Here is a 22,697-nt window from a genome sequence, read left to right as displayed (position 1 = left end):
ACATAGATGTATTTTGCAATGTTTGGATCTGAAACAGATAAGGATCTTCTTAGGAAGTCACAGATTCTCCTGGGCATCCCATAGTTGTAATGTAGGCAATTCAGTTACCTCAAACACCATTTTTTTTAGTCTTCATGGCATCTGTATAAATCTAGGAAAAGGCATAGTTTCTTTAAGTACCTACTGCCAGCTACAGATATATTGGCCATTTTAGATCCTAATAGCGAATTATTATTGCCTGATATATACTGTAGTATTATACTATATACTATAGGTATATATAGTATATACTGTATACTATAGTAAATAAACATGCTGAATAAAGGAGTGGGATGGGTGTATGCTGAAGAGAAATTAAAGAGAAAGTTATGTTTTTATTCTGAAAATTTCTCATTCTGGAAACCTGAACACTGTTACAAAGATATAGGAATGTTACTTTCAGTGAGGAAAATAAATTCAACATTTGTTAAGTTCAATGAATCAGTTTAAGAGCGACTCAGAAACAAATACTGTTAAATGTTTATCATCTCATATAAATACAAGAAAATTAAGGCTTGTTAATGAAAAAAAGAGAAAGATATGGAAAAAGTACATGGTTCTCTTTATTTGTTCTTTTTAATGTTGTGCTTGTTTTGAAGTCTATAGTGAAAATCCAGTTTCAAGAAATCCTACCATCTCTGTCAGTATTAAATCAGTACAAAAGAAAAATGAAGTAGTTCTCAAAGTAAGTGTATTTTCTTCCATTCAATTTATAAAACCTATACTTTATATAGGACATATAACATTATTGGTAGATAAAATAGAACAGTGGTTCTCAACCTGTGGTCCTGGAGGACCCATAATGTTGTCACAGGGGTCCACAAACTCTTGAGGAAACAGCATCCTTTAAATCTTGAGTTAAGTCTTGGGGGGCTCAGTGGCCATGGTCTGAGGCCACAGAAGGTCTGTGGTGAAGAAAAGGTTGAGAACCACTGTGTTAGAACACATAGGACCTCATTCCAGAGGATTTTAGCATTGTTTAATTTGGTTTTTGTAGAATCATGACTTGTTATTGCAAAATAAAATTCATTCATACAATTCTTGGTCTAGATTTCATGTATGTAATCAGGAGAAACATATATCCTATACTTAAGCTTTCCATGATAGCAGAAAAAGAAATTCAGATTACCGTATATACTTGAGTATAAGCCGAATTTTTCAGCCCACTTTTTGGGCTGAAAAATTCCACTTCGGCTTATACTCCAGTCAACAAAAAAACTTACTGAGGACTTGTGCGCGGCCGAGGCTTTGGAGCTTCCGGGATCGCGCTCACCTCTCCCAAGCCACCGCCGTCCGGAGACCTGCCGAAGTTTGGGGAGGTTTGGGGAGGTGCGCGCGCACCTCCCCAAAAGTCCCCAAACGAAGCCGGGTCTCCGTTCCTCTGCGCCCTGCCTGCCTGCTTCTTTCCACAGCGGAAAGAAGCAGGCAGGCAGGGGGCGGAGGAACGGAGACCCGGCGACGTTTGGGGAGGTTTGGGCGCCTCTCCAAATATCCCCAAACGTCGCCGGGTCTCCGTTCCTCTGTGCCCTGCCTGCCTGCTTCTTTCCACAGCAGAAAGAAGCAGGGAGGCAGGGGGCGGAGGAACGGAGACCCGGCGACGTTTGGGGAGGTTTGGGCGCCTCTCCAAATATCCCCAAACGTCGCCGGGTCTCCGTTCCTCTGTGCCCTGCCTCCCTGCTTCTTTCTGCTGTGGAAAGAAGCAGGCAGGCAGGGCACAGAGGAACGGAGACCCGGCGACGTTTGGGGATATTTGGAGAGGCGCCCAAACCTCCCCAAACGTCGCCGGGTCTCCGTTCCTCCGCCCCCTGCCTCCCTGCTTCTTTCTGCTGTGGAAAGAAGCAGGCAGGCAGGGCACAGAGGAACGGAGACCCGGCGACGTTTGGGGATATTTGGAGAGGCGCCCAAACCTCCCCAAACGTCGCCGGGTCTCCGTTCCTCCGCCCCCTGCCTCCCTGCTTCTTTCTGCTGTGGAAAGAAGCAGGCAGGCAGGGCACAGAGGAACGGAGACCCGGCGACGTTTGGGGATATTTGGAGAGGCGCCCAAACCTCCCCAAACGTCGCCGGGTCTCCGTTCCTCCGCCCCCTGCCTCCCTGCTTCTTTCTGCTGTGGAAAGAAGCAGGCAGGCAGGGCACAGAGGAACGGAGACCCGGCGACGTTTGGGGATATTTGGAGAGGCGCCCAAACCTCCCCAAACGTCGCCGGGTCTCCGTTCCTCCGCCCCCTGCCTGCCTGCTTCTTTCCGCTGTGGAACGAAGCAGCCTGAACGAAGCAGGCTGCTTCTTTCCACTGCGGAACGAAGCAGCCTGCCTGCTTCTTTCCGCTGCGGAACGAAGCAGCCGGCGGCGGAGGCTTGCAGAACGGCGGATCGGCTTATACTCAAGTCACCAACTTTTTCCAGTTTTGGGGGGTGAAATTGGGGGTCTCGGCTTATACTCGAGTCGGCTTATACTCAAGTATATACGGTAATGATGAATGATAGTTTATAATTTGTTAATGAAGTATCATGGACATTTCTTTGATTTGGGAAAAAAAGACCTACAGTTTTTTGCTTAAAAATCCAATAACTTTTTCATCACAACAATGAACTGTTGTGATCCTTCTTCCTTATCAAAATTTAAAACTGAGGCAGTTTTCTGCTTCAGTTTTGTCTGTCAAACAATGTTTCTTTGATTTCATGACTTTATATTCTGAGGCTCTTTGGAAATTATTCTGAAAAGAGCTACTGGTTGTCAGTGAATTTTAATTTTTAGCTAGGATGCACAAGCTATTTTAAACTCAGGAAACAACTTTTGAGTAGTTGGTTTTTAGGATTCAAATTATCAAAAACATACATATTCAGTAAATTACAATTAATTAAGTTGATAATATGATTACTTTCTCTGCATTTAATTATTGTTCCCTGAGGGGCTCAGGGTGGTAGACCAGGTTTCTGGCCTATAGGTTTTTATTGAATAAAATATAGTGATGGATTAAACACTTAACATTTGCAGATATTTAATATGTGCTCTATTTTTTCTAACATCCATTTTTTTAAAATTTAGTTCTTATATAACAGACTGAAAGTGGTCCTTGGGTTTCCCTCCCCCATCTAAAAAAGATTACTCGAGCTTATTTTTTCAGTCTTGTTAGATATTGAATCTGTAAAATGACACTATAAGCCCGTGGTGGCGAATGTATGGCATGCGTGCCACAGGTGGCACGCAGAGCCCTCTCTGTGGGCACGTGTGCCGTCACCCCAGTCCTAGGCCTTCAGTTGGGTTTTATAAAACCTTTTTGCTTTAGGCCTCTGCTGCCGTGTGCAAAAAAAAAAGTTCAATCAATCAATTTAAACTTCTCACAGGAAAAAAAAGATTCGCAAAGTTGGAATTGATTGATTGAACTTTTTAGTCCCACCTAGTCTGCCGTTACCACCGCAGCTATGCCCACCCAATGGGCCACGCCCACCCAATGGGCCACGCCCACCCAATGGGCCACACCCACCCAATGGGCCATGCCCGCCCGGCACCCTACGATACATGTGGGTTTTGGGTTGCAGTTTGGGCACTCGGTCTCTAAAAGGTTCGCCATCACTGCTATAAGCTATATGTTTTAGAAGATACTCATACCAATATTGCATATTATATGAGCACAAATAACCTAGGCTGTATGTCATCATTGCAGGATTGATCATTTAAGAAATTCCAACAATTGGCTGACAATCAGAATATCAATAGAACAAATAAGTAGTAAATTTTATCATTTTAAAGCAGTGGAATGATAACATGTTAATATATGCTTAAATACCCCTTAAATCACAGCATCTCTCTGAATTAAAAGTAGAATGTCAACAGGATGAACCTTTAATGGAAACACCTGAGAGAAAATGTACAAAACCAGATGGGTAAGAGAAATTAATATTCTGTATATCTATTGGTCTACATGTTTCGTTCTTTGATTTATTTTTATTTGTTGGTTATTATGAGTATGTATCAGAATTTAACCAGCAGGTTATGTCTTACGTTGTCCACAGCTTTGTTCTACATCAGAAGTAGGAAGCTCTGAACTATACACACATATTATCTGCTGATATTTGTGGGGGGGGGGGTTTCTAATAAATAATAGCATATCATTTTAATGGCCATGAGTGCTTCACAGTGAAGTACTTCTAGATTGACATCTTTATTTTGCTGAATCTTCTGGACCCCACATGAATTTAGAAGTAGACCAGGAAGTAAAGATAACTGAAATCTTGCTTTTTACTTCGAAGTGCTCTCAGCTGCTCAGGAAACAAAGAGAAGGTCAGAACAATTATTCTTCCATCTTTGGATTCTGTCCTTTTGTTCCTGCAGTGTAACATTGATGAGAGCTATGATTTTAAATATACTATTAATATATAGTATATTTACACATTTAATATTAACAATATTATATGATATAATCAGACATATCCCAAAAATGATTCATAGAATTGCTCTTTAATAATTTTATCCTGTTGTTTTTCCATAGCTAATGATGTTTATGTTAATGATTTAAATGAATAATTTGTCCTTTGGAAGAAAAGTATTTAGGAACTCCTTCTAGAAATTAACTTTTGATCATTTAATAGTGTGCCGGTTTCCTTTTATTTTTTTTCTTTCTTGAGCAGTTACCTTTTATTATTTCACCCTAGCGTTCATGTCACGTAGGTGTTGATGTTTTGTTGAGTTAAGTTACTACTGGTTACATAGACCAGATGTAAACAGCCCAAAGTTGTGCACAGGGTAACAGTGTTTGTTTAAAAACAGAATTTACAAAAAAGCTTACTGCTGTGATAAAGAATGAATAGTAAGTAAATACATTTGAAACTTTTAATTAAAATTGTTTAGTTAAATAAATTCATTCACTTGCATTCAAATCGAGATTTATCGTATGTTAAAAATATTACATGTTTTCCTCTTTGTATCTCCAGTACTACAGGTGAAGTAGTTCCCAGTGATTTTCCTGTTTCATTTTGTTCTGAAAAGAGGGCAGAAACAACTAGGTAAATTATTCTCTAAAATTTATGAAATTCTGTCCCTGAACCATTCCCTTGATTTTTAGCATTTTACTATCACTATTTCAGAAGTTTAATCCATTGTCATTAGTTCATGGTTGCTTATCCTTCGGTTTATTTCTGAACTGCCTTGGAGGAACTGGGCAGTCCCAGGAAGACATGGGAGCGGTGCCAATACCTAATTCCTATCCTACGGTGGAATGTTTGAATAATAATGATTCCCGATGGAGGAATTTTAAATTGATAGAGTAATTGCTAATTATTGTAATCTTCCTGGAATTACATCTGAAAAAGAGAGATTATTGTCTATAATGTTGACTTATGAAAGAGTAACTGGAGGTATACATAAATACTCAAAGAATGTCACTATCACTTTGGAGAAGAGGAAAAAAAACCTAAATAAAGAGAAATATAACAATAAGGAGACATCATATGTAATGGAACTTTATTGTCTCGTGTTCCTCTTGTAATTTTATATCTGGGTTTACCAGTATGCAGCTTACACAGCTTGACTGTCAAAGCAAACAGGCTTTCATGCCTTTTGTTATTTAGGGATTGCTCACAATAGCTATTTCAGATAGTCAGATACTCCTATGATCCCCTCTGAGTACTCACTTCCTAAGCAGGAACTATTTATTTCATACTCTTCAACCATTAACAAATTAGAGTACATCCTAAATATGTAATTTTCCTTGGAGTAACTTGTCCCTGCTATTTCAGACCTTGTATACAGCTCTACAGGACTAGACTGTGCATAAATTAGATATTTAAGAAAACAATTAAGACTCCTAGTTTTTCTATTTATCACAGCTGATTTCCCTTTTTATCTCTTCAGTGTAGACATCACTGTTTCAGATGATCAGCCTTCTTTCACAGAAGTGTCAGAGATTCCTTCAAATGATGCTGGTGTAGAAACAGAGATGATTGATAGAAGAGAAACTACAGCACAACCACCGAACACTTCAGAGGTTGTCAGGCAAATGCTACAAGATGAAATGTTTAAGCTGATTCAGGTGAAAATATAACATTATGAAAAATATAAGCATATGCCTTAGAACATATTAAATTCACTGAAATCAATGAAGGTCTAAAGATGTTTACGTGTCTGAAGTATAATTTATATTCTGTAGTATAGATAATTCATTACATATTTATTGACTACCTATATGGAGATGCTCGCATAGGATTCAGAGGCAATTTACAGTATATGGCAGATGCTGAAGCAGTAAAAAAATCTAATACATAGAAAAGCAATTGAGACTACGCCTCTTGACTTTGCCTCTCAATTTGAATCTAATCTGTGTTTCTACGTGTTTGGCATAAAACCTGTTTGGAGAGTCAATCTGTATCATTCTCTCATCAAACATGATTTCACAGATTTTTAATAAATAGCTGATGTGGCTTCATTGATGTTGCTAAAGTTGTGGAAAGATCAGTAATTTGCTTCTGTCAAAGAAAATGTTTCAGTTTGAAAAACTGAAAATTCTTAAGATGTTTTTTTTTAAGCAAATTATCTGGTTTTTCCTCCTTAAGTATAAGACAGATTCATTGTACAAGAAAGACAGCCTTTGTGCATATAAGAATTGTAGGTTTCTTAGCTTTAGAATACAATCTGCCATGATCTGATGACATCCTATTGGAAAGTAGAGGAAGAATGTGATTATATTTCTTCTGCCTGAATACAGGGTGGCAAATCTTACTAAGTATCAACCATGATTTCCTCTGAACTATCTTCAGGGATAGGAGCACTATACTACAGAGTTTCTATTCTTGATTGTGAGGACAGCTTTTGAGAATAGGATTAGGTTCCTATATTCTGGGATCCTGGCACCTATGCCATAGGATGCCACAGCACAATTTTGTCTCCAGTGCTATTTATTATCTATAGAAAGTCCATATATATATGTATATGGATATATGTGTGTTTTTTCTGAGAAATTACAGGTATGTAGTTTGGAATATATTTAGACTTGTAATTATAAAACCAGAGTTGAAAGCAACAATAATGTTTTTCAGGAAAGGTATTTGGTATCTATGTGGTATGCTGAAATTTTGGAGATTTTATTTCATTCATATGTTAATGTTTCCAGTCAGAATTCAGGCCATACCAAAGTTGTTTAATGAAAATGGGTGATGCTTTGAAATGTATAAGGTGTTGAAATTCTTAATTAATTTTCATGTTAAGAAGCCGCTATTTTACTTCCTATATTACTGTTTATTGTCTTTGAGAGTTGTATTTCAAAATTAAAATAGAGGCGTAGGAGTCCAAAGGAGTCCAGAACTAATGTTTCTGTAAATACAAAACCTGAGTTGCTAGCCAATTCTAAGAAAACCATTTTAAAAGAAGTTTTAATCTGCTACAGAAAATAAATAGCTAGTGGTTTTCTTAACAGTAAACATTTAAAAAATATCAAACAAAATTCAGAACATAGTAAAAGACATTCCTTTGTAAAAGTAAGTATGCAAAATATTTTGAGTTCAAAATATTTTGAGCTTGAACTGGACTGTCCGACTCTCACCAAATAAATTTTCCAAGTGCAGAAAAGCCTGCTTTGAATTCAGAATGCTTCCAGTAAGTTTAAAATAGCCAATTGCATTAGAATTATTTTGCCCAGTGCAGCTGTACTCCTTTATTATGCCTCAGAAGTTGGCAATACCTAGCCAACCATGACTCACCTTGAACACTAGGCAGGATCAAGCTTGGTTGGTATTGGTTTCGTTATTTTAGCTGATGGCTAAACTGGGAAGAGAATGATTGACAATTAAACATCCCAGAAGATGATGGCATTACAAATTCAGTAATGCTTCCAAGAATAGGACGTTGCTGCTAGTTGAGTTTGAAGCCAGAGTTTCTTTATTCTTCAGATAATCTGTTCACTGCATAGTGATTAGAAGTACAGCTGCAGGTAAGCCTATTTGGAACAATGCTATTTGCCCTTCTGTGTATTAGTTGTACAACTGCACGTGTGACACAAGTAGTTGGCTTCTGAATAGTGGAAATATTTTTACAGATGAGTAAAACACAGTGAAAATTCTACAAACACGCTACTCATACTTAAAATATAAGCTAAAACTATGCCTACTGTGGCTATACAGTTAAATGTTTGATATTATTTGGCTCCTACCTTTACTTCCCTTAAAAATATCTTATATTCTTAAATGGTCACTTTTCCTGAAGCTTCATGCAAGGGTCATAACATTGTGGTTATTGAAGCAGGGTAATATTGTGGCTTTTACCTGTAAATTTATTAATTTCTTACATTCTAGCTACAGCAAATTAACTATCTGAGCCTCATGCAAATAGTTGGATTTGCCAACTTGCCAAGTACATCACAGCAAATGCAGCAACCTCAACCTTTTCCATTAGGAAGAAACTGGGCTCCAAACACTGAAGCAAATAATATCCATCGATCTCCTCCCATGCAGCCAGCAGATGGTGTGCAAAAACCTACTGAGCATCAGATACCAACTCTAGAAAACAATTGGAATGTTGGTCAGAAAAATAACAGTTCTCAGGAAGAAAAGAACTTACCTGATCAGAACCAGGATGGAAATAACACAGTGAGTTGCTGAGATTTTTAAAGTTTTAAAGCTCATATTTGAGGTTTTTGTTGGATATGATCATCAAGTATTACTATAACAAAAACCTTACATTTGTTATCTTTTGCCTTATGTAGAGGTCTGTGCATATGACTGATTCTTCAGCGTTACGAGAGAGTGAATCTGTTGGTGCAAAATTGAGGCTGCCACGTCAAAACTCACCTCATCAGAATCCAGCCAGGCCATTCCCTCTATTATCTATTTCCCTAAATCCTGAGAAAAAACCAAAGCTTATTCCAGTGGCAAAACCGTTAAATAATGCAGAGGGATTTCCTTTGCTTAAGCTAAAAACAAATTATCAATTTCAGCCACTCAATTTCTGTCCAGTGATCCCCCACAGATCGTCTGGACCATCATCGGGACCAAGAGAAGCTTGGGGTCCCCCGCCTTCTCTGGCACAATATCCTCCCAGTTTACAGATATCAGAACCCACAAATGAGACAGGAGCACATCTAAACTGGAACTGTTACGATCAAAATGTAATAAACCAGGCACAAAAACAGACAAAACGTTGGGCAGAACCAGTCAAGACAGGGATTTCCAAACAGTTTCCTATAGATGAATATGGAAAAAAGGAAGATTCAGCACCGTTACAACACTTCCATGAATGTCTAAGGCCAGAAAAACCATTGGTTGACAATGAAATTAATTCACATCAAGCACATGGGCATTTTACTGAAATTCCTTTGCTATATCTGAAGACCAGCCCACAATCCAAGTGTTTACCAATTAAGTTTACAACAAAAACTACAGATTGCAGAGCACCCCCTGTACAGACAGGATTACCATTGCTTTATTCTAATTTACCTCCACTAACCAAGGTAATGGTTCTATAAAATATGTGTATTATTTTAATTTAGATGTCATAAGAGCACTTTCATTTAAGTTCATAAATGAAGTATTTCTCAATTTGCTCCCCAAATATTGAAAGGGAAACTTGAATTTATTTATGATCTCTCTTGTTATATGAACAGTTTCAGATACCGAAACTCATTCCCCTTCAAGATCTGATTGCATTTGAACAAAGCCAGCATATTGTTCAGTACCCGGAACATAAGGAGCATCCCAAGCAGATACAGTTATTGAAAGCTAATATTAAACTAAATGAAGCAAGACAAGTTAGGAGTAATAAGAAAAGGTAAAAACCAAACGTTTAATCCTATGTACCAAAATCTGATTGAAGTTGCATTAGTTCTTGCAGTAAAGAGAGGAGAACTTTTCTTGTAAAGTAACAAATGCTGCAGATTAGACAAATGTAGTTTTTCCATATGTTAAGAAAATATTGATTATGTTTCTTGTGACCCTATAGTTGATATAGCTAGTTCTATTCTCATAGTACCTCACTAGCGTCACTCCAGTATCGTTTATTATATATCTAGCACCATCTTCCTGAATCTTACCAGTCTAAGCAAAGCTATCAATCTGCTTTGGAGGCCCTGTGCCTGAGTCTGAACCATTCTGGGAATTTTTCAAACAACATATTTCTATATTATTATCACCCTAGGCAGAAGAGACGTATTGAAAATCGGATCAAGGAAAAGGAAGAAAAAATGAAAGCCATTGTGACTAATCAACAAAATGATTCTTCTGTTCTTCCTGATGCCGTAAAGCCAACAAAGGCAAGCAATAAGAAAATGTTAATTGATGATTTATCTTCATTATATTGTTTGGTTTTAAAGTAAAATATGGTATTGATTTTCACTCTGGACTTGATTTGTGTTTGCTAATGTTCCAGAAAAAACAACAACCTCATTTGTCTGTAAAGACAAATTTAATATGGTCTGTACATAATAGTTCTACGACAAAACATTTTATCATCTTTAATTTAAGAAAGAAGCATCAAATATATCTCGTTAGAATGTAGGATATTTTCCAAATTGAGAAAATTATTCAGCATGCAGTATATACATTTGAAGTACATAGCTTCTTGTATTCCCTTTGCATTGTTTTTGACTGATGATGGGACTCACAGAAGCATGTTAAACGCGGTGTGGAATGATATGCTATAGAAAATGGTAGCTAGGTACTGTAATTTGTGAACTGAAAAGCATACAAGTAGTCCTCAGTTAACAGCCACTCATTCAGCAATTGTTTGAAGTTAATAACGGTGCTGAATGAGTGGAGGTTATGACCAATCCTTGGAGTTCCAGCCATCCCAGCCTCCCCATGGTCACATGATCGTGATTGGAGTGCTTGGCAGCTGATTCACATTTACAATTGCAGCATCTTGCAATCATGCTATCACAATTTGTGATCTTTCATGGCAACTTCCCACGATAAACTCAGTGGGGAAGCCAGCAGGGAAGGTAGGAAGTTGCTTGAGTAAGCCCTTCCACCACATACCCTCCCCAAGCTTCCCTTGTTCAGCACTTCTTCTTATTAATGGTTTCAAATTAGGTGGTATGTGTGTGTGTTTGTATTTTAAATTTTGTGTTTTACCAGTGTTTCTGTATTTTAAATTCTGATTTTGTTTTATTGGTCTGTAACTATGATTACATCCACTCTTCTTGTTTCCTAGCAAAACCTACTGAAAAATTCTATTAATATATTGAAGTACATTAATGACATTAAACACTTGTATATCTTTAATCATACTTGTTCTTGCCTCAGGAACCCCAAGCTGAATTAAGTGTTGGCCAATGTGATGCCAGTTCATTACCGAGTAAGTTTTTTCAGCAAAATTGTCTTGAAAGATTTAATGTTCTTTCCAGGATATCACAGTTTTACATTTCTTTTGAATGGCAATGGTTACCTATATAAACTGTGTATAGAATTTCTCACTAGCAGCCCTCAATGTCTGCTCAAATGATTCATGGACAACTGTCAGAAATCTGTCCTGGCCTCTGTATTTAAGTTATTTTTTACTGACAGTAAAATCACTGGTGAGAGATGCATTTTCAAACAGGTTCTGGCTTAGAGTTCTACATGTTTCATTTGTGCTAATATGTTCTATCAATTTTCCCTTAAAGTATGCTAACTAAGAGCATTGTAGTCATTATAAGAGGGAATACAATAATTGTTTATTGTTTATACATGTACTGAATTTATATCCCATTTTTTATCTATGCATCATTCAAGTACAGATTATAAAACATAAAAATAAATATGGTGCATTGCAATTTAAATCATAGGTTAAATTAAAAATCATCTTCGTTAGAGCCCATTCCGTTAGAAAGCTCGTCACCTTCCTGAGCACTGAGAGAAGTGGGGAGCCAAACCTGTAATGATTCCCTTTATTGATGGGAAGGACAAATCCTTCTCCTGCTTCTTCAACCAGGAAAAGCCATTCTCTTCTCACCATCAACCGATCAACTGGTTGCTTGGACAGAACAGAGAAATGCAGATTTATTTACTCTTGCAATGAGGATACATAAAATGTCATCTTAAAATTGGCTGTAATTCCCAGATTTATTGCTATAACTGAAGTAATTAAACAGGCAGTGGATCGGAAGCTTTTGAGTGATTTAATAGAACATAAATATAGCCAGGTTTGGGAGGAATTAGCATTTGACAGTAAAGCTTTATTACCTTGTGTCTCTTTTTAATCCATTTACTTCCTCTCCATTCTCTCTCTCACATTGCAAAATTCAGCTTTACTGACTTCAACATGCTCCAGAACAATAGTACATCAATACCAATGTTCTGAGAAGCATCAGAAGGCTTGCTTTCAGATCCCATCTACTTGTTTTCAGCATTAAAAAATTAAGGAAAAAGGTGCAGGTGACAAACACAATTGGTAGGTAGACTGGTAGAGGAAAGAAATTAAACATGGGTACTGTTCTGCTCATATTCTGCATAAACCCCCTTGAGCAGATAACTAGATTTTGTCCAATTTCAGGCAAATGGCTGAAGTGATGCAATTAGCAACAGCTTATAAAATAGTGTTTTTGTTTTTGAATTGGGTTATAATCCTATCTCCTATTATTTTAGAATTGGATACATATATTTCATCAGCGGCACTACATTACCTGGCTTCTGTAGGAAAAAAGACTGCAGATCTGCAGAACGCTAGCACAAATACAGACACTGGTAAAACTCTTGCAAGAAATTATTGTGATTGCTTTCTTAAAGCTTTGAAAATGAAATGGTAAAGTAATTTGCTTTTTCAAAGAGCACAAATTTATGTCTATTTTCTCAAATAACATTGAATGGTGGATTGCAAAGTAACAGTTGTGTAGAATGGTGGATTGCAAAGTAACAGTTGTGTAAGATAAATGCCCATCCAAACGCTTTTATTTCTGCATTTCAAATTTGTTCTGCTCTGCAAAATTATTCTAACATTTCACTCTGGAATAAGCACCTTTATAATTATTTAGCAGAATGCATTTTCCTCTTGATTCATCTTGATCTTATGTTTTTTTCTCATGGAAATAAAGTTCTGAAATCATCTCAAAATACACAAACTGTATCAGAAGAAATAATTGATGAATCTGTTGGGAATCAGTCAGTCGCTTCTGCTTCTGCATCTGTAACAGGTATGTTTTCTTTCAAATTACTTTTGAAGAAGCACAAAATTTTGTGTTTCAAAAATAAACAAATATTATCATGGTGGGATCCAGAGTTTCAAGACCTACATTATGAGCCTTTTGCTGGCATAAAGGAGAGAAAAACATTTTTATTTTTTTTTTGTATAGATTTTATTAGTTTTTATAGGGTTAGGAATAAGGTGGGGTCAGGGTTGGGGTTGGGATTTGGGTTAGGATTGGGGTTGGGGTTTTTCCAAATAACATTCTCAATATTTAGCAAACGGCATAATGTCTGGGTTCATGTGTTTAACAAACAATAATAGATAATAGTTATCTTAAACAATATGTTAATTAATAATAGCCTTCTTGCTAATATATATTCAAAATATCACAAAATATCACATTCCTTTCTCTAACTCATTTTTCTAGCCATTGATAGAAATTATCCCATGTTCTAAAGTACACTGCGTCTTCTTTCTCTTTTATATTTATAGTCAATCTGTCCATTTCTGCACACTCTAGAATTTTGTTAATTAGTAGTTCTTCAGCTGGTAGATTTTCATTTTTCCAATGTTGGGCAAATACAACTCTTGTTGCAGTTAGTACGTGTAGTATTAAATATCTGCAATCTTCCTCATAATTAGCTCCTATTATTCCTAACAAAAAATAATTCTGGTTTAAAGTCTATTTGTTTTTTAGTCATTTTCTCCAACCATAAATGTATTTTAACCCAAAATCTTTTTGCTTTAGGGCATGTTCACCAGATGTGATAATAAGTACCTGGTTTTTGTTTGCATTTCCAACAGTTGTTTCAAGTATTTTTAAACATTTTTGCTAATCTCACTGGTGTCATATGCCATCTGTAAAACATTTTATATAAGTTTTCTTTATATGCCACAGCTTTAGTTAATTTAATATTTCTTTCCCATAACTTTTGCCAATCTTCTAATACTAAATTATATCCAAAATTCTTTGTCCATGTTATTGTTTCTTTTACTTGTTCTAAGTTTAACAAAAATGTATAGTTTCTTAATCAACTTTTCATCTGCTTTTAGCAGTATCTGATCAAATTCTGTCTGTTTTTTTATAAAATCCCATTGTTTTAACATCTTTTTCATATTTCGTTTGAATTTGCAGATATGGCCACTATGCTTGATCAATAACTTGTTCTTGTAAATCTTGTCTGTCTTTCAATTTTCCTTCATTTTTATTAAAGTTATTCTCTCACTGCTGTTTTCTTCTTCACAAAGCTGTCTCCAGCGGTGAATTAAAGAGGGGCTGAAGGAAACTGTGTAGCAATGATAAGAAACATGGTCCCATAAAATTAAATAAAGCTAAAAATGGCCAGATCTTGTGAGAATTCAGAAATTTTTGCCATTGATCTCATAACAATTTAGATTAAAATGGCAGAACTTCACAATATATTGTGAGACTCTGGTGTTGAGATTTTTCTTTTAAAATGTTTATTTTGTGGAGTCTGCTTTCTGAGAAAATTCCCAACCGCTCAAAAAAATCAAAATCAAAAAAATCTTCCTGTCTGGGGTAGGATATATTTCTAAATTGCCATCAAAGGCAGATCATCCGTTTAGGAAACAAGCTGCTCTGAATTGATTATTTTTTCTGACTTTAAATTTATCCATAAGATATTCAACAATTCTTATAAAATCTAATTATTACCAGAGGTATCTCTGGTATATGAAAAATAGAATGTTTATCTGCTAAACCTTTCTGACTTTATATGTGTTTTTCTCATCAATCAAGTTGAAAAATCACATCAGGATGTTATAACAGACTCAGAACAAATAATTGCTGAAACTAATGAAAATCAGCCAATCATTTCTGCTTCCGCTTCTGCTTCTGAAACAGGTCTGCTTTCTGTTTTATCTATTCCTTACTAAATTTCACTGTCTTTAAATTTCAAAATACAGAGGTCATATACTGGTTTTATAATATTGTGCAAAGGAATATTTTATTTTATCCAAAGAATGAGGGTCTGCTGTTTTTATTACTATTATATAATGGTACCATTGATTTATATGTTACTGTTCTCTTAGCTGCATAACTTGTGAAACAAAATATAGAGCTCTTGAATATTAATATTAAACATTAAACTTGCACTTAAATTTACATTTTAATGGCTTGGTGAATTTAGTGCGTCCAAAGCGTGCTTAGTATTGTTTATTTTGTTCCTGCAGTTTAGAACTTAAAATTCATGTTCAGAGTTTTCTTCCACTGTTAGAGAAAATCAGAATACCTGCAATTGTTATCTTCATTGGACTTTACCAAAAGTTAAGATCAGGATGAACAACCTTTTGGTAGTTGTAGTCCTACCCAACCCCTTTTTGTGAGGAGGGTAAAGGTCACAGTGGATGAAGGCAGGAAGCAACTATCCAAATGAAAAATTTTCCAGTATTTTTTCATAATTTGGGGGAATGAATCTCATTTGTTTTTAAGTAAATATATTTTTAAGGCTCACATCACAGGGCTTTTTTTTTTGTATGTTCATGTATTTCTGACTTCTAAGTGGTGATTAAACCATGCCATCAATTTTAAGCGCCAGTAAGATGCTTCAAGGGCCTTATCAAAAGAATTTCAAGAACCACATGTGACCTTAGAAACCAGCTTGCTTACCCTTGTGCTTTAGGTGTTAAAAAGAAAAAAGCTTGTTATGCAACTACATTTTTTGCATTTCAGTATCCATCGCGCTGCTGTTTTATCTTTCCAATTAGCTTTTGCGGCTCTCCAAGTTGTGTCTTACCTTGGGTGACTTTTAACCATGTTTTTTCTTCTTTAGAACTGTTACCGTCTTGCGTTCCTCAGACTTTGCCACCCAAGTTGTATTTCGACTTTAAGTCAGCCAGCGCAACTACAGAGAAACCTTTGCCATCTTCATCTGATTTGGTCAGTCAATGAGAAACATCTCCTGAAAATGCAGCCATAAGTCTGTCTATTCAGTAAATTGTCAATTATGGGAGGAGAGGGTTCAGTTCCTCAGTACAGTTTTATAAATATGTACTAGTTTAACATTGTTTCCTACCTACAATTTGGTTTGTTTATTTGTTTTTTTTTAATATATGCCAGGCTGAACAGAGATATATCAGTGTGACCGATATAGAGGCTGATGACCTTCTCAACAATTTGCCAGTTAAAATTGAGCCTGTGAAGTCTGAATTCTCAGCTTCTACAAAGCTGCATTATCCATCAAACTCTGTTACCAGCGTATTACCCCTGGATGAATTTGAGAGACAAGGTAAACATCTACAATTGTTGTTTTGTAATATTTGCTTTTAAAATGAACCCAGGGGAACGCTGGGGAGGGGGTGGAAATCATGTAAAACTTCACACAGGAACGTAACATCTGGTATCTCTCTTATGCTGAGAGCTTGTTAGCTCTTTTTTAAAAAAAATTCCATTTATATCCCGCCTTTCTCCGAAGACTCAGGGCGGCTTACAAGCTTAGCAGTAGCCTTCATTCTATGTATATGCCTGCTTATTAGGGCTTTCATACACCCCCCAAGCGGCATTATTACAAAGTCAGCTTAATTGCCCCCAACAATCTGGGTCCTCATTTTACCTACCTCGGAAGGATGGAAGGCTGAGTCAACCTTGAGCCTGGTGGGACTCGAACCTGCACTAATTGCAGGCAGCTGGTGTTACTTAAGGAGGCATTAGCCCACTGCTCCACCAAGGCTTTGTGAGTACACTTTGAAATTTTGTAGATAAATAAAACTTTATTGTGACTTTTAATTAAACCCTGTAATTGGCTGCATTTGGAAATATTTTGCACTTTTTTTATTTGATTGAAAGAAAAGAGCCTCGAAATTGAACTGTCTCTACTACCACCAAGAATAACAGAGGAAGAAACTGTTGGTGATCATCTTACCTCAAGTCTCCTTTGTGAAGATTTTCCCAGTATTTACACAGGACAGTTGGGTCAAAAGATCAGCAGACAGCATTTTTCTGGAAAACTACAAGAAATGGATAGACAACTGTCATACTTACAAAATTTGGCAGAAAGAATGGAGAAAGAATATAGCACTACTAAATTGGTATATTTCACTTCATGGTCTTACTAATGTTTAAATCCTTCTCTCCTTTGGTAACAGAATTATCTGTTTAAATAGATTACAATTACAGGTAGTCCTCAATTTATAACAACAGCCCCAAATTTAAGTTGCTAGGTGAGAAATTTGTTAGTAAAGTTTGCCCCATTTTATGACTTTTCTCGCCAGATTTGTTATGTGAATCACTGCAGTTCTTAAATTGGTAACACAGTTGTTAAGTAAATCTGGTTTCCTCATTCATTTTGCTTGTGAGAAGGTTGCAAAAGGATATCACATGACTCTGGGACACTGCAGCTGTCATAAATGTGAGTCAGTTGCCAAGTATCTGAATATAAATCACATGACCATGGGGATGCTGCAACGGTCATAAGTGTGAAAAATGGTCTTAACTCACTTTTTTCAAGGCTGCTATAAGTTCGAAGGGTCACTAAATGAACTGTTGTAAGTCAAGGATTACCTGTATATGTACTTTCAACTGGAGGAGAAAGCTCACATCTTTGATATGATACAAGATTTCTGTCTGGTAGTGAGTTGCTTAGAAAACTGTGTGAAAGGTAGGGGTATAAATGAATTTACTGAGATTGAAAACAATATTCATTGATCAGTAATCAATTTAATTTTAATTGTAATCAATTTCTATAGAAAAAATTCAGATGCAATAATAAAAGTGTAGAATTTTATTAAAACTCATTGTGAGGACAGTTACAGACAAAAATAATAAACTCAGTATTAAAAGCATAGATATACTTTCTAATTTATAAAGTGAACAAAAATCAGCAATGAAAAACGGGTTTTTTTAATATTAACAGCCGTGGTTGTATTTTTTCCCCAATATATTTGGGTCAACCTTAGAATCGTATTAATTGAAATGGGAAAGAGATGCTCAGAAAAGACATGCTCTTGAAATAATAACCTTAGACAAATATTTATTATATAAATATTATAGGTGAGAAATGCTGCATGTCACAAGTGTCTCTTTTTTACAGTTTGGGGAAGCAGCAAAAGATGCCAATGTGATATCTGATCAAGAAGAAAATGACATATTGTTCTTTGCACCAGGTGTTAAGCTTTGCCAAGCAGGTGAGTCTTACTGATGGAAGATATTATGGCTGTATGGCAATTAAATATGCAAAGAAAAAGGTGATTCAGAGTATATCACCTTTTACAGAATAGGAACACATAGAGTAGATTTAGTAGATATATATGGAAGAAGAGTTACAATGGCAATTGGGATCAGAATTTCCATCACTAAGCTGTGCAGTCATAAATCACAATGTCATGTGACTGCATCACTTAGTAACAGCAATTTGAGCAGTCCCAGTTGCCAACATAACCCAAGGATGACGTGGGATCTTAAATTCACATGATTGCAACTTATGATTTTCTGCAGGCTTCGCCGTTGATTTTTCACAATCATGTGATTGTGGATTGTTACAATCAAGTAATCACTTGATCATGATCAAATGACCATAGAGACCTTGCGACAGATGGAACATGAAGGATCAGTCATAAGAATCATTTGTTCAGCACCATCATAACTGAACAAATGGCTGAACAAATGTTCATACTGTAATCCTAGGACACATTTTAAAGATCAAAGCCAGAACTGGAACGGAGTATGGAAATTGATTAATTCTGCTTATAATGTTACCTAGTCTTCCAACTCCAACCAGCAGTCTTATAACTGAGAGTGAAGGTTCATTCTCCGAGCTTATGGGTGGGTTTCTGAACATTTCGTTACCAGGCTAGGTAACATCTTCAGCAGAGTTTAGGGGATGTCAGTGTCAATGCTCTTCTGTTTATAAGGGCTTCAGGTGTGGGTGTGATAACTTACACTTGACCCATCACAAGACCCTCACTTGACACACCCACACCTGAAGCCCTTATAAACAGAACACTGACAATCTCCTAAACTCCACTGAAGATGTTACCTAGCCCGGTAGCGAAACATTCAGAAGCCAACCCACAAGCTGGGAGAACTAACCTTCATCCTCATCCTACACCCAAGCTGCAGATATTTGCCACTATTGCAAGTCTTATAACTGGTTTGGACCACAGAAATTTGGGAACCCACCAGTAGAAGTTAAGTGTGGCCAAATTGTTTTCATTTTGAGTGACTGATAGTTGACATAACAGCTGCAGTTGATAAAAAGATTTGTTATGCTACTGAAATCTCTTGATTTTTTTTTTAATGATACCATGGTATCAGTAAGCATGTCCTGATTTTCAAAGGAACACACCCCCTTTACTGTCCATCAGTGCCGTAATAAGTCTGCAATCAATTCTTTGTTGTACTTGCTGTACGAGAGGAACACAGCTTCTCTCCTGAACGTTGCATATCTTTTTATTTTGTACTTCTTTTAACTTTGCTTTCACTCTGTTCTTCTGTTAAACTAGAACGTTATTCAACCCGTGTAATAGTGGAGAATTTTATGGAGGAGAAAGATTTCTTAGAAGCAGAATCTTCTCTAAATCATTTCGTTGCCTTAAAAACACCTTCTGTTTCACCTTCAGTATCAGCTGCTGATCATCCCAGGATCAACAAACTGTATTCTGGTACTACTTTCTTTTTGGTTTTTGCATTTTATTGCATGGTTTTGCAAACATATTTTTAATTATTTATAGAATATGTTATTTGCTAGTAATGTATCCATATTTACATGAATCAACACTTCTGAAATTTGGAAGGTGTATAATAATTCAGCCTTCATAAAGATATCTTTGATTCAAGCTTCACTCCTAATGTCCTACCTAAGCAGAAATGTGCATGTTGTCTTTTTGACAACAGTATAGGAACAATTTGTCGTTACTTTCTTTTTGGATGTTGGCTTTGACTTATCAGTCTACTTCACAGCTTTGGGATTTCTGGGCAATGCCTTCTTCAAGTTCTAATCAGATCCAATAGTTTTTAGCTTTTGAGGCATCAGTTGAGGTCAGCTAGATTTTGCCACCTGGTGAAAACTCTGTACTCATAATATTTCTGAAATAATTTCATGTAGCCATATTTATGGCTTTCTAAGGCTGCTCAACTTAACAGGAACCAGTGAGATATGCTGTACCAGGAATTAGAGTAGAAACACTAATTCTTTCAAAAAACATGAGATATGAAAGCTCACACTTGTTTGCAACTAATTTTTTTACTGATCTTCTATAACTGCAACTTCTTTACCAGTTTCTGCCTTTAGAATCCAAGAGAATGAAATTATTTTTTCTTAGTATTTTATTTTATTCAGAGTTATAACAGTAGTGAAAAAAGGGACTTATGCCCAGTTTTCACACTTACAGTCGTTGGAGCATCCACACAGTGCCGTGATAAAAATTCAGATCCTTGGCAACTGGCATGTATTTACAATGATTGCAGCATCTTAGGGTCTTGAGTTACCATTTGCAACCTTCCTGGGGAGCTTCTAACAAGCAAAGTTAATGAGGGAAGGTAGCTTTTTTAATGGCTGTGCATATTTTCCTTAACTACAGTGGTTTATTTAACAATCATGACAATCCTACCTGTACTAGGAGTGATATGGACCTATGAATCTGATTCTCCTGGCTGGCTGTCTCCATCTCTGTAGCCGAGATTAGCAACTTGCTATCTTCTATTTTGTTACTTATGCTCTGTAACCTGCTAAGTTTTTTTACAAAATATACTGGAGAAAATACTATAAATATCCCAGGATAGTTTTCTTTTATAAAATTGCTTTGCCTCACAACTTGATTACATTGTCACAAAGCCTTCATAGAGCCACGTTATATGACAACATGAAGTTTGCTAGCATCAAATAAAAAGTTGTGATCTTGTACCAGTTTGTGAATAGGATATCTGACACTATGGCTTGAAGGTTAGTCTGTTTATCAAATGACAGAAGAGCTTTTTAAATTCTATGGGCCAATATTTATTATAACAATGTAGCAATAGCACTTAGATTTATATACCGCTTTACAGCACGCTACAGCCCTCTCTAAGCAGTTTACAGAGTCAGCATACTGCCCCCAACAATCTGGGTCCTCATTTTACTGACCTTGGAAGGATGGAAGGCTGAGTCATGAGAGTCGGTGAGAATCGAACTGCTGGCAGTCAGCAGAATTAGCCCACAATACTGCATTCTAACCAGTGCACCATCACAGCTCAATCATAGTAATAGCCTCAGCCCATTTATTTTACAGCACCATCGCGTAAGGAAGTCTCAGTCAGTGATCCATGACATTCTTTGACTTGACTTGAAATATTATTTTGAGTGATTAATATTTTGCTGTTATATAATAAGCCAGGCTAAAAGTTGGTTTATTTTCATTAACCCTAGTGATGATTTCTGTTTTTTGTTTTTTTTATAGATATTAGTTTTAAAATGGAAGAACAAGATGAGAGGTATGTATGAGAAAATATTTCAGAAGCATTTACTGAAGTGGGAAGAATCATACTGGGAAACTTTCCTACCACTTCGCTATCAGTATACCGGTTTTGAAAATAAATTCTATCCTCTACTTAGTGGCAGATTTCAAAATCATAGGAAGAAGTTCTTTTATAGAGATGATAGAGTGTTTACTAAAAGTTTTTATTGAAGAGCCAAATTTGACCTAGGGTACAACCACTTGTTCAGCAACCATTCAGAGTTACGATGACACTGAATGAGGGGGACTTGTAATCAGTTCAGAGATTCCAGCTATCTCTGCTTTCCTGCGGTCATGGGATCACGATCTGGATGCTCAGTGCGCAACTCATGATTACAGTGTTGCAGCAAGTCATGGTCACGTGGTCATAATTTCCAATGTTTTCCCAACTTTCCACAATCAGAAGCAATGGAGAAGCTGGCAGGAAATCAGAAATCGCTCCCACCAATTTTTTCGCCCACCCGCACATTGGAGGCCTGCCTGCAGCAGCTCTTATGCTTCTCCTGCCCTGTTTGGTCTGCCAGTTCTGTCCGCCTGCCTCTTCCCCAGCAAGGCCTAGCGAGTTCCCGTTGGCAGAACAGGTTCTGCTCTCCTGCCGAGCTCACCTGTGCATCCCAGGGCTGTGCCTTTGCCTAGGCCCTGGATTCCAAGTCAGAGGTGGGAGGCAGAAGATGGCAAATGTTGGGATGGGGAGGGGGGTGAGGTGCTGAGTAGGCCACAGAAATGTGCAGGGCTGCCAAAAAGATAAGAGATGATAGAGGAAATAGATGCGAGAGCTGAAGTCCACGCTATGGTTGTTGATGCAGGCTGGTTACCAAGATCCCAAATTCTGATGGTGTGGCTGATCGGGCATTGTAACAGCCTTAACAACCATTTGTTCAGTGCCGTTGTAAGTCTGAACGATCACTGAACGTATAGACATTAAGCAAGGATGACCTGTAGCAGGGGTAGGCAACCTTGGCTCTTTTATGATTCATGGACTTCAACTCCCAGAATTCCTGAGTCAGCATAGCTGACTCAGGAATTCTGGGAGTTGAAGTCCATGAGTCATAAAAGAGCCAAGGTTGCCTACTCCTGACCTGTAGCATAAGAAAATTATTAAAACTCATCTTTTGCCTACACTTGAACAT

General features: G+C 36.9%; 1 protein-coding gene across 1 annotated transcript in view; it reads left to right on the top strand.

Moving 5' to 3' along the window:
* Positions 1 to 22,697, top strand: part of CPLANE1 (ciliogenesis and planar polarity effector complex subunit 1) — a 70,023-nt gene that overhangs the window by 34,066 nt on the left and 13,260 nt on the right. The window contains exons 31-48 of the mRNA XM_081321296.1: positions 639 to 712; positions 3,838 to 3,920; positions 4,968 to 5,039; positions 5,887 to 6,064; positions 8,319 to 8,612; positions 8,729 to 9,472; positions 9,626 to 9,789; positions 10,156 to 10,270; positions 11,262 to 11,313; positions 12,582 to 12,680; positions 13,028 to 13,126; positions 14,879 to 14,983; positions 15,912 to 16,018; positions 16,199 to 16,367; positions 16,925 to 17,166; positions 18,168 to 18,261; positions 19,579 to 19,737; positions 21,511 to 21,544. Coding sequence (XP_081177422.1) covers positions 639 to 712; positions 3,838 to 3,920; positions 4,968 to 5,039; positions 5,887 to 6,064; positions 8,319 to 8,612; positions 8,729 to 9,472; positions 9,626 to 9,789; positions 10,156 to 10,270; positions 11,262 to 11,313; positions 12,582 to 12,680; positions 13,028 to 13,126; positions 14,879 to 14,983; positions 15,912 to 16,018; positions 16,199 to 16,367; positions 16,925 to 17,166; positions 18,168 to 18,261; positions 19,579 to 19,737; positions 21,511 to 21,544 — 2,884 coding nt within the window. The remainder of the gene's footprint in view (positions 1 to 638; positions 713 to 3,837; positions 3,921 to 4,967; positions 5,040 to 5,886; positions 6,065 to 8,318; positions 8,613 to 8,728; positions 9,473 to 9,625; positions 9,790 to 10,155; positions 10,271 to 11,261; positions 11,314 to 12,581; positions 12,681 to 13,027; positions 13,127 to 14,878; positions 14,984 to 15,911; positions 16,019 to 16,198; positions 16,368 to 16,924; positions 17,167 to 18,167; positions 18,262 to 19,578; positions 19,738 to 21,510; positions 21,545 to 22,697) is intronic.

Source organism: Vipera berus (genome assembly GCF_964194415.1).
Source record: "Vipera berus genome assembly, chromosome: 2".
In the NCBI taxonomy this organism is placed as follows: domain Eukaryota; kingdom Metazoa; phylum Chordata; class Lepidosauria; order Squamata; family Viperidae; genus Vipera; species Vipera berus.
Note: the sequence above shows the minus strand (reverse complement) of the source record. Positions and strands in the feature narration are given on the sequence as shown.